The sequence below is a fragment of the Pinus tabuliformis genome, chromosome 2_2 (assembly GCF_031772625.1).
Source record: "Pinus tabuliformis cultivar Carrire ecotype Pingquan chromosome 2_2, CPIR1, whole genome shotgun sequence".
Lineage (NCBI taxonomy): Eukaryota > Viridiplantae > Streptophyta > Pinopsida > Pinales > Pinaceae > Pinus > Pinus tabuliformis.
The window spans coordinates 812,989,411-813,001,624 of NC_142300.1; the positions used below are offsets into that span (position 1 = coordinate 812,989,411).

A 12,214-nucleotide genomic window follows, 5' to 3' on the forward strand; every position below is an offset into this window, starting at 1 on the left:
CTTCTCAAAAAGTGAAAAAAATCAATGATGAATAGGGTTACCTGTTAAATTTAACCCTGAAAATTTAGGGATGAGTAGGATTACCAGTCAAATTTAACCCTTGATTGATATATATACCTGGAAAGCCATCCCGACTCCTTCTCACACTGATTCCTTTGCGTATTGAAGCTTACTGCCCGTCCTACACTGGATATTTCCATGGTCTTGAAGATATCGATTTTGGATAACCCTTGATTGATATATATACCTGGAAAGCCATCCCGACTCCTTCTCACACTGATTCCTTTGCGTATTGAAGCTTACTGCCCGTCCTACACTGGATATTTCCATGGTCTTGAAGATATCGATTCCTCCAAAATCGAAGAACCGCGTGTGGATCCCCAGACCAGCCATCGTCCAGCCATGCCCTGCCTGGGAGACGAGGGCCTGCACAATGAATAGCTGGCTAACTGTGAGTGGCCTTCGACAGAGGACTAAGGTCAGTGGGGATCCGTCCCTTAAAAGAACGCCTTTGGCCTAAACATTCCATTTGCTGTTTATCATTTTTCGTAAGTAAGCCAAGAGCAAGAGTCTGGTTCTACCATCATTCATTTTTATGTGTTCAAGAGGAGAAATGGCAACCAAACGCCCTTGTTGCATGCGCTTCTCCTGCTTTTCTTCAGCTTCATCGGATTAAAGGGGACAAGATTCCACTTCAGCAGGTACCCGGAGCTGGCCTTCTGCAATTGATAATACAATAGTTACAATGTTTTGATGGCGCAACAGATTGAATATTTTTATTTATGTTCATGGATATTATTATTAAGAATAATGTAGTCATTTCACAGAAGGCCCTTCTGCTGCTACAATTTGCGGATAATATTGATGCTGATGGCTATTGTGATTGTGCATAAACCCTTCCAGGAGCTCCCAAGCGCACTGAAGCTCCAATCTCTGGATCTTCTAATGTTGTTTCAATGAAATATGAGATAGAACATGTTGATGTCAATCTCAATGTTTCAGGAAGCCATCAGTGCGATAAAGCTCCAGTCTCCAAATCTATGAATCTTCTGCGGAAATCTGAGGGAAAAAACGTGAATGTCAATCTCAATGTACCAGGAGCCCCCCAGTGCAATGAAGCTTCATCCTCGGGATCTTCTAATGTTTCAATGAAATATGAGGGAGAAGACGTGGATGTCAATCTTAACGTTTCAGAAGCCCCCTGGTGTGATGAAGATCCGTCCTCTTCCTATTCCAGAGGTGCAACTAAATCAGATGTCATTAACACCATATTACATAAAGATATTGAGGAAATCGACGGGAAAAAAGTCGATGTCAATCTCGATAACCTTATGGAGCACATATCTGAGCTTTTGAAACTGAGAGAGGAGGTACATCACAATCTTTCATATCCATCCGAATTAAATTACAATTAGATTGTGAATTATATTATTCGATAGTATTATAATTACTGTGTGATATCGGATTTGAAATATATAAATTCATTTCGTGCTTTTCTTAGGAAATGCTTCGAAATAAAAAAGCATCGAATCCCAGCAATTTCCCTTCGCCTGATGTTCCAGGCTTCAAGAAATTAAATGCCATATTGTCACGGGGAACCGACTTGAAGAACTTTAAGGAGTTACTGTCATCGGCATTAGATTTTGCTTCTAAATTGGTGTGTATAATTAGTCCACATTGAGATGTTCATCACTTGCAACTAAAACTGAATGTCGAGTGTAATTATATTAAAGCCCAAATTTCTCTTCTTTTTTATGGTGTTCAGAAAGATGTTATATCTGGACCTGTTACCACATTCCTAAAGGATATAGGGCAGGTAAGCGTTGTTACTGCAAGACTTCTGGTGGTTGCATATACTTTGGAAAGATTTGACGATCTTTCAATGAGTTACGTTGCCACTGTTGTTAAAAGATACAAAGAAAGCCCCAAAGGAACAGAGGATGTAATCCAATATGCAACAGCATTGATAGTTGAAGGCGCGATCATGTGCTGTACTCAGATTGACCGTTCCGCCTGGAAAAGGTAAATACTCAATATTCTGTGGTTCATCTTATTTACCACGCTTTGTATAAAGTATAGGGCTGTTGTCATAGTCAAATGCACAGAGAGCCCATGGTTAACATTCAAAGATATGAAAGAGTGTTTTTCATGGAATTTCATTGCTTGATTGCAGCTTCTTCTTAACGTCCAAAAACAAAGCCGAGTTGAGTGACATTAGGCAGAAGTTAAATGTCAAATACATGCAAATTAATGTCGAAATCGGTTTTCGTGTTTTAACGACCATCGAGTGCAAGGGGAGTTCCCCTTTGTCAAAAAAATATCCTACACATGCTGGTAAATGTGTTGTTAAGTTAATTTATTTCATATTTAAGTTTATTATTAATATTAATTTACTATGAATTACCTTAAATATGGATCTGATGTTGAAAACTGTTGCAACAGTTGGAATCGAGAAGTCGATGACAGAGGTTCTTGATCTTTTGGAAATTGAAAGTGACCAGAATGCTGTCACGGTTATCCTCCATGGTTTCCGAGTGATGGGTAAAACCACTCTCGCAGATGCGGTCGTTTCAGAAGCTGGGGGATGTAGATATTCCAAGGTTCGGCTGTTTGAAGATATAGAGTCAACTGGTGTTATAGAAAAATTGCAAAAACAGATATTAGAAAATTTGATGGAACCTGGACAGCCTATTACAAATTTTAGCACGTATGAAGATGGACGGCGTGAGCTGGGAGAAAGGTTAGAGAAAGTGCAACCTTTCATTTACATTGATAACGTTTTGAACGGAGATGCGGTTAAAAAGCTTTTGCCACAGGATATGAGTAGAGCAAAGAAGGTGAGGCTCCTCCTTACTGCACGTGACGAAAATGTGAAGAATGCATGCCCAAGGCCGTGTACAGAACTCAAAATCTATAAGATGGTGAGGCTCCTCCTTACTGCACGTGACGAAAATGTGAAGAATGCATGCCCAAGGCCGTGTACAGAACTCAAAATCTATAAGATGGAGGGCATTCAGGATCAAGAAGGATTGATTATTTCAAAGAAGGAAATAAAGGCTGGAATAAACTATAATCAATTCAAGGACATCATACACACATGTGGCGGAATTCCCCTCATGTTAACATTAACAGCACCATTCATAGGTCGCGCAAAAAATAAGGAGGGAGCTTATTCTACACTGGTGCTTCAGAAAGATAAATGGCCGAGTGAGGCCTTTGAGGAGATGCGCTACGCCTTTGCCTACGATGCTTTCCCCCCGATTGTAAAGATCCATTTTTAGACCTCTGTTCATTTTTCAAAGGATGGGCTTGGGACAATGTGGAAGATATTGTGGGAAAAGATAAACGGGAAATGTTAGAAAGCAGAGCACTTGTCACTAGAACCACAAATGGCGTTTCAAGTGTACACGATGTCATCTTAACACTCACTCGACAAATGTCAAAGAAAGAGTCAAAAGGAAAGAAAGTGAAAAAGACATTCACCAGTGCAAGCAAACTTAAGGAGTTCCTCCAAGAGGAGGTGTCGAAAAAAAGAGTCAAAAGGAAAGAAAGTGAAAAAGACATTCACCAGTGCAAGCAAACTTAAGGAGTTCCTCCAAGAGGAGGTAACAAATCTATGAATGATATACATGTTTGTTTATGCAGTCTTTGTTTTTATTTTAATTTAACTATACTCTATAATGGCATGCAGAATGCTTATCAGATAAAAGGCATCTGGTTAAGTGATAATAAAGATGCATTGGAAATATCTGCAGAAACGCTCGACTTAATGCATAAATCATTGAGAGTTCTTCAATTTGGGAAATTGGCAAAGGTGGAGGGCAAGTACAGTGAAACATTTAAGGAGTTGGTATTTTTTGAAGCGAAAGTTCCCCAGCTTCCGTTTCATGATGTGTCAAAGTTAAAGCAATTGAGGTACCTCAGTTATGAACCCAATGACTACAAGCTATCTAAGGCAAGTGATTCTATTTCCCATTCACTTTTCCTGAGAAAATTGATTCTACGTAAGTAAATGTTTTACTACTTTTAATGGTTTCATATGATTGTAACGTATCAAGCACATAACTTGCAGATGCCTTCCAGTTTGAGACACATGGAATTTGGTGGAAGTTCATGTATTTCAAATCTTTTCCAATGACATCATACAGACATGTGGCGGAATTCCCCTCATGTTAACATTAACAGCACCATTCATAGGTCGCACAAAAAATAAGGAGGAAGCTTATTCTACACTGGTGCTTCAGAAAGATAAATGGCCGAGTGAGGCCTTTGAGGAGATGCGTTATGCCTTTGCCTACGATGCTCTTCACCCTGAGTGTAAAGATCCATTTTTAGACCTCTGTTCATTTTTCAAAGGATGGGATTGGGACAGTGTGGAAGATATTGTGGGAAAAGATAAACTGGGAATGTTAGAAAGCAGAGCACTTGTCACTAGAACCACAAATGGCATTTCATACGATGCTCTTTCCCGAGTGTAAAGATCCATTCTTAGACCTCTGTTCATTTTTCAAAGGATGGGCTTGGGACAGTGTGGAAGATATTGTGGGAAAAGATAAACTGGGAATGTTAGAAAGCAGAGCACTTGTCACTAGAACCACAAATGGCGTTTCATACGATGCTCTTCCCCCTGAGTGTAAAGATCCATTTTTAGACCTCTGTTCATTTTTCAAAGGATGGGCTTGGGACAGTGTGGAAGATATTGTGGGAAAAGATAAACTGGAAATGTTAGAAAGCAGGGCACTTGTCACTAGAACCACAAATGGCGTTTCAAGTGTACACGATGTCATCTTAACACTCGCTCGCCAAATGTCAAAGAAAGAGTCAAAAGGAAAGAAAGCGAGAAAGACATTCACCAGTGCAAGCAAACTTAAGGAGTTCCTCCAAGAGGAGGTAACAAATATATGAACAATATACATGTTTGTTTATACAGTCTTTGTTTTTATTTTAATTTAACTATATTCTATAATGGCATGCAGAATGCTCATCAGATAAAAGGCATCTGGTTAAGTGATCATAAGGATGCATTGGAAATATCTGCAGAAACGCTCGACTCAATGCATAAGTCATTGAGAGTTCTTCAGCTTGAGAAACTGGCGAAGGTGAAGGGCAAGTGCAGTGAAACATTTAAGGAGTTTGGTATTTTTTTGAAGCGAAAGTTGTTCCCCAGCTTCCGTTTCATGATGGTGTGAAAGTTAAAGCAATTGAGGTACCTCAGCTATGAACCAAATGACTTCAAGCTATCTAAGGCAAGTGATTCTATTTCCCATTCACTTTTCCTGAGAAAATTGATTCTACGTAAGTAAATGTTTTACTACTTTTAATGGTTTCATATGATTGTAACGTATCAAGCACATAACTTGCAGATGCCTTCCAGTTTGAGACACATGGAATTTGATGGAAGTTCACATTTTCATGTATTTCAAATCTTTTCCAAGCATCTTCAACGACTTGGACATTTGAGAATACTAAGATTGGTCAACTTTTCAAAAAATTGAAAAATCTCCCTGAATTGGGTGACCTAGTAAATGGTTTGCAGGAACTATATTTTTCAAATTGCAAATCCAACCGAAAACTACTTGTGGAGTTGACAAATTGAAAGGAAGGACTATTCTTTTAGAACTGAGGCCTCCCAACTCCTTCTATGACATTCGCGCACCATTTTTGAAGGCAATGTACCTTGACGAGAAAGAGAAACTTGATCTTGAAATTATGTCCATTCCTCTTGTGAAGCCAAGCGAGGAATGCGATGTATTTGATGTCGACTTCAGAGTTTCTTTTCAACCACTTAGTAGAAAGTGTGTCAGTTCAGGTAAATAATTTTACTTGTTTTTCCATTACTGTATATTTTTAACAATGATAAGAAAGGGAAAATAATAATGAATAGATGACAGGTAATTGATTTTCAAATATAATTTTTATTTTGTTCTTTCTTTACGAGTAGGTGAAAAAACTATTGTTTCAAGGAAAATTGCTATGCTGGTATAGCGGGAATGATAAGGAGGTTATATGTTCCATATGGAATGCAATGGAGCAGTTCAGAGACCGCATTCACATTATTCAGATTGGCCGTACTATTATCTTCACTCAAAAAATTTACAAGGATTATTATTATCGCTTGGAAATTAGAACTGAGATGGAAGGGATTTCTTTGTTAAATTTATCAATGCGTGAAACTCTGAAATTTTCAATGCGGCTTCACCATTTGGAAGAAGAAATTAACGGAATGGACGAGAGCGATAAGCAGTTGCTTGAACTGAAAAGTCTTTTACATTCTGTTCAACCTAAGCCTGAAGACTACAGGTACGGATCCATTGCCTTCATGGACGAGCAGGGCGAAATGGTTGCAGCTTTCAGAGGACGATCGTAATTCACAGTTTTCTGAAGGGCATAAAATAGGCAAACGGGGCTTTTGCAGGTCTTCTTACGGTGGCGGATGTTCCGGAGAGATTTCAAACTGTTTCTGGCAACCGAATTTAATGCCTGTTTGTTTTAGACAAGATGTTTAGATTGGCCAAATATACTCGGCAGTTAAATCAGAAGCCTGGGTTGTGGAGAAAGATGAAGTGTGTAGCAACAGCAATTATAGTTGCATCCTCCATAAGTGCTGTACTCAAATTGATCAATCCAAACTTCCACTTTAATGTTAACAATAGTGGTGGTTAGAAACAAATTATATTTTTCAGAAAAATAAAAACGCTGCTTCTATTATAAAATAAAAACAGTACATATACCTGGTTCATAGCTTCATCCATCCAGTCAAACCATGTGCTGGTTAAGAAAGTTCCAGAATAATATCTATAAATAAACCAGACTATCACAGGCAGGCCTTGGAGAGGCTATCAGCCTTTGTCTTACCTTCCCTGTATATATCCGTGATGGTGTATGTGAAAAGCAATCTTAGGATGTGCTTGATGTTCATGAGCCACCGCAGGAAAAGCGCGGCAAAAATCAATATTCCCAATGATACCGTTTATCAATCAATACCTTTGAGTCACCGTAGATATTATTCAGAGAGTTAATGTGTTTTTGTGTTCAGAAACAAATTATATGCCATGGGTGGTGGGCAACTCCTATTTCTTACCCCATAGAATAGTTAATGCAGTCTGACATGCTAGGGGAATAACAGTTTCCTTGCATTTATATTTCTCTCAAAGTTAATTTTGGAGTTGCCATGGGTGGTGTGCTAAATGATTCCCTTGAATTAATAGGTTATGAGTTATGACTACGTGTGGAAGCGGGCCCGGTGTAAATAAATTTCGAAAACTCTGATTACACCGGGCCGCCTGACTATGACTAGGTTTGATGTAGCGACCGTCTACAAGGACAGGCTGGAGCAAGCTGAATGGCAATTAATGAAAAATTGCGACATAATGGCCAAGGCAATCAGCGAAGGTAAAGAAATTATTTTAATGTTCAATGTTCACGATGCTGAAGATAGTTTACTGTTTCATCCGATATTTCTCTTAAGCTTTTCGACAGCCCCTAAAAATATATTTAAGAAAAAAATGCAATTCTGTTTCATCCGATATTTCTCTTAACCTTTTCCACAGCCCCTAAAAATATATTTAAGAAAAAAATGCAATTAGTTTTAATGTCAACCGTGTATTGTATTTTTTTCCTTTACAAAATATTTTGAGTATATTTTCTCTTGTTCCATATTGGGGTTCTTGTGTTGTCTCAACGCATTACTGTCTTCTAGTTAATACATGGTGCAGGTCCAGAATTAATTTTTTTTGGCAAGAACACTCTGTGTTGTTGAAACATGAGATATACGAGCACATGATGAGATTTTATGAGTGGAAGCAGTTTAACGAGGGTTAAATTTTAGTAATGGACATAACTATAATATAATGTCACTTTATTTTAAAATTGTTATTCTTGTTTATTAATTTAATTATTGCACCTTAGTCTCTGTCTTCATTTAACACTAATTATAATATTTTATACTCTAAAAATGATACTCTAAGGCATCATTTGTTTAAAACATATTTTCATATGGTTCTTGATTTAAAATAGTTAAAAATTAACATAGATTTTAAGCTAATTCTCGGATTCGTGCCAAATTTAAGCTATATATTTTTTTTCAGAGAGAAAAAGCGAAATTGTATTATATTGAGTCTATATAACTGCTCCAGATAGTACATTTACATGCTAATTGAGGAGACTAAGAACATATGACACAAAACCAGAGGAAGATATCCTCTGAGAAGGATGCCGAAGCTTAAAAGCATACACAGATACAAATATATTAGACACCTCCTGCGAAACTAGGAAGATGATCAGAGATAGATATAGTCATTCATACCATACAAATGCTTGAGTACCAAAAAGATAAATAAAAACAGACTTGAAGGACATAAGCAAGAGATTAAAAGCCAGAGATAGCAAAATCCTGAATGATAAAGGACTCCTCGCCAGACATTACCTTCATGGACCAGGAACCTGTACCTAGTTGAAGACCCTCCTTTGACAGGCCAGTCGACTTGTTGGTTCTGTGCTCTGAAGATGTGCTGAATGGAACACCCTCTCATAAGTCCCCAAAAAAACATGATCCTGACCATCCAATCCACCAGGTGAGGGCACCTGATGGAGCTTTTACCATTGACATGATCGACTAAGGTTTTGGAGTCCCCATAAATGGAGATGGAATGAATGTCAAAAAAAATACAGAAGGCGAGAAGACCCGCAAGGGCCTTCGCCTCTGCTTTGCTGTTTGTGCCCTTACCTGCATTCCAAAAAAGACTATATTGAAGATTCTCGTCCATAATTATGAAAACCCCATAGCTGCAAGAGTTTTGCTGAGCGGCACCATCAAAAAAGGCCCTCGGGGACCTGTAAAGAGAAACTAGTTGTGCATTTCTATTGACAACGTTCAATTTGGGCAACTATTTTGGGACGGAGTCATAGATGAGAATTATGTGTTGTAATATATCCTTGAGAGGCTCCTTTGCTTCTTTGAAAATTATGTTGTTCCTCCACCTCCAAGCACACCATAGAATGATAATAATGAGCGATCTCCATGAATCTCTTTGCCTGCTCCACCAATCAAAAGCAGCATGTGTAGAAGCATGAGAGACAAGAGGGAAACCATATAAAATTGCCAATTCGTGCCATATTTGCAGAATAGATTTGCATTGAAAGAACATGTGAAAGTTTGTTTCCTCTTCTAATTCGCACATCAGGCACCTGCTTGGCCCATGCCACTTCCTTTTCTTTAAATTCTCCCAGGTCAAATTTTTATTGTAAAACACCAGCCACGAGAAGTATATTAATTTGGGAGAGCATCCTGATTTCCAAAATGCTGAGGGGAAAGTGGGATTAGAATACAAGGGCTTCAAACCAATCAAATCTGTATAAATATCCTTTACGCATACCTGTAAATTTGCGTTTGACGTTTTCCAGATTAAATAATCCTGCGGCCTGGACCGGATAAAACCATAGCTTCTCAGTACGATTCTGACTGAGTTCCAAAGACTTACCATAGACTCTGACATACCAAGATCTTCAGCCGTTTTCCATACAGGGAGAGGGCCTTGCCAACCTGCAATCAACTTATCCCACGTGAAGAAACCTTTTCTATGGAGGAAAATTAGGATCCTTTCGGGAATTGAAATGCTCTCGCGCCTACTCATGATGGGATCTATTCCGATCAGGATTCTTGTGCCAGATTGAAAGCACCATTTCAGGTTCCTTAAGAAATATTGTTCTATTTTGCAGAAACTGAGCCAGATGGCAGAGCCATGCATTGCTCCAATCCTCCCTAAACGGAACCAGTATTCCATGCCTTTTCCTCTCAAATATTTTGTTTTAATGGTAGTGCTCCACGGCCCTTCCCCGAAGATACCCCTCCACAAAGATTTGCACAGGAGTGCTTTCCCGAAGGTCCTCATATCCAATAATCCCCATCCACCTGTAGTCTTCGGCCTAGAAATCTTTTCCAAAGTAGTGAGATGATATTTTCCTTGAACTGATTTGCTGCCCCATATGAAATTTGCAGTGACCTTGTTCATTTTCTGAATGATACTTGCCGGGAGGAAGAAAATGTGAGCCCAGTATACAGCAAGTTGCGATAGGACTGCTTGAGTTAGGACGATTCTTCCAGCCAGAGATAGACACTTATATTCCCAGGCGGATATCTTTTTGTAGTATCTATCAATAAGCCATTGCCAATCATCTTTAGAGTAACCCTTTGCCTTTAGATGAAAACCCAAATAATTTAATCCATCCTTAATTGACCTCGTACCGATTCCAAACAAGGCGGAAATCCATTCCATTGTTTCCATATTGGCGCCATTGTGGTAGAGAATGGACTTGGACTTGTTTATTTGTAAGCCGGTGGCACTTTGAAACCTATAAAGAATGTCATTGAGACATATCCACGATATCCTGCACAACATTGCAAAAATAAGCACATCATCGACAAATAAATTGTGCGAGATGAAGTTGTTCCTGCAAATCTTCACGGGCTTGCATCTGTTCTCTGAAACTGCCTTATTGATATGAAGGCTTAAAGAGTTCATTGCTAAGATGAACAACAACGGCGACAAAGGGAAACCTTGACGCAGACCCCTTTCTGCTGGGAAGAAAGGGGAAGGGATCCCATTTATAATGACAACATAGTTCACGTTCTCAATACATGCCATAATCCAATTTATGATATTTGATTTCAGCCCAATCTTTGCTAATAAACACCTGATAAAACCCCAGTCTAAGCAATCATAAGCTCTTTGTAAATCAATTTTCAAAATGGCTGCTTCAGATTGATTTGAGATCATGGAGAACAGGCATTCCTGAGTGCTGGCGACAACATCCATTATATTTCTTCCCTTTAAAAACACATGTTGGTCCTTTGATAATGAGCTGGCTAATGTCGCTTTGATCCTCTCTGCTATGATTTTTGTGATAATTTTGAAAGTTATGTTGCACAAGGAAATCGGCCTAAAATCTTTAAAGGAGTCCGCTTCCAATTTCTTTGGGATGAGAGCAATCTGCGTGGATGATGTAATGTGGTGAATGCTGCCTGAGATTCTTGCTGCTTCAACCATCCTTAACAGATCAAGTTTGATGATGTCAAAGAAATGTATGAAGAATTCTATTGTCCAGCCATCCGGGCCAGGACATTTATCCTTCTTGAAGGCCTTCATAACTCTTAAAAGTTCTTCCTCTGTTATAGGCTGGAAGAGATCTTCATTTTTTCCATCATCGAACATTTGAGGGACCGGATCAATACCCCATAGGATATCTTGAAAGCTGCTATTTTCCCTTCTTTTGTATTGGTCTTTAAAATGTCTCACTGCTGCCTTTGAGATTTCTTGTTGAGAGAAGAGAAAACCTCCCTGACCATCACTAATTTTCCATATAGTGTTCCTCTCCCGCCTGGCATTTGCATACTTGTGAAAAATTTAGTGTTCCTATCACCTTCCTCGAGCCAGATCGCCCTGCTCTTTAATCTCCATAAGGCTTCCTCCTTCTTTAGAATATTTTGTTTTTTTCTTTCTAGCTCATTTAGGCAACATCTCATGCTAAAAGGGAGAGAGTTAGCTTTCAAAAACTTGGAAATATCGTCCAGTTCCTTTTTTATTTCTTGTAGAGCCAATCTGTCCGACTGTCTTTTTTTATGTTGCCATTCCTTTACCACTTTTCTCATTGAGGCCATCTTGTCTCTAAAGGTCATAAAAGGAGGAAGCGAGCCTTTTGCAGATAATTCCTTCCTAACTTTTATTATTTCTTCATTGAAAGCTGGGTCCTCTAGGCATGTTCTGTTGAATTTGAAGGGGTACCCATTCCTATACCCCTTATCCCTCCAGCTGAGAGAAATTGGCCTATGGTCGGAAATGAAGACATTTTTAATGGACGAAAAAGGCATGCCAATTTTGTCAATAATGCTGACATGAACTATAAACCGGTCTATCCTTTTTGCAATGTAGGCCTCTTCCATTCTTCCGTTATCCCACGTGGGCGACATTTTGGGCGGGGCAACATCTACAAGATTCCTGTGGAGGAATTCATACTTAATTCGATCTGAGAGCGGATCTGTCTTCCTGCGTTTTTCCCATCGTTCTTCCGAGCTTAGAGTAATGTTTAGATCGCCTGCAATCATTAATGATTCAATGTCAAATATTTCTGAATCAAAAAATTTATCCCAGAAGTGAGTCCTGTTCTTATAAGGGGCATAGATATTCAAGATATTGATGGGACAATTATATCCTCTAAT

The 12,214-nt window shown here is 38.9% G+C and overlaps 1 protein-coding gene across 1 annotated transcript; it reads left to right on the forward strand.

Annotated features, from left to right (window-relative positions):
• The first annotated feature begins 224 nt into the window (after positions 1 to 224).
• Positions 225 to 6,447, forward strand: LOC149195434 (uncharacterized). Its single transcript, XM_089405257.1, has 10 exons — positions 225 to 478; positions 607 to 701; positions 904 to 1,370; positions 1,502 to 1,657; positions 1,766 to 2,022; positions 2,174 to 2,334; positions 2,443 to 3,605; positions 3,692 to 4,890; positions 4,977 to 5,809; positions 5,942 to 6,447. The coding sequence occupies exons 3-7, from the start codon at positions 957 to 959 to the stop codon at positions 3,279 to 3,281; spliced, it is 1,827 nt and encodes a 608-aa protein (XP_089261383.1). The 5' UTR covers positions 225 to 478; positions 607 to 701; positions 904 to 956; the 3' UTR covers positions 3,282 to 3,605; positions 3,692 to 4,890; positions 4,977 to 5,809; positions 5,942 to 6,447.
• The last annotated feature ends 5,767 nt before the right edge of the window (positions 6,448 to 12,214 follow it).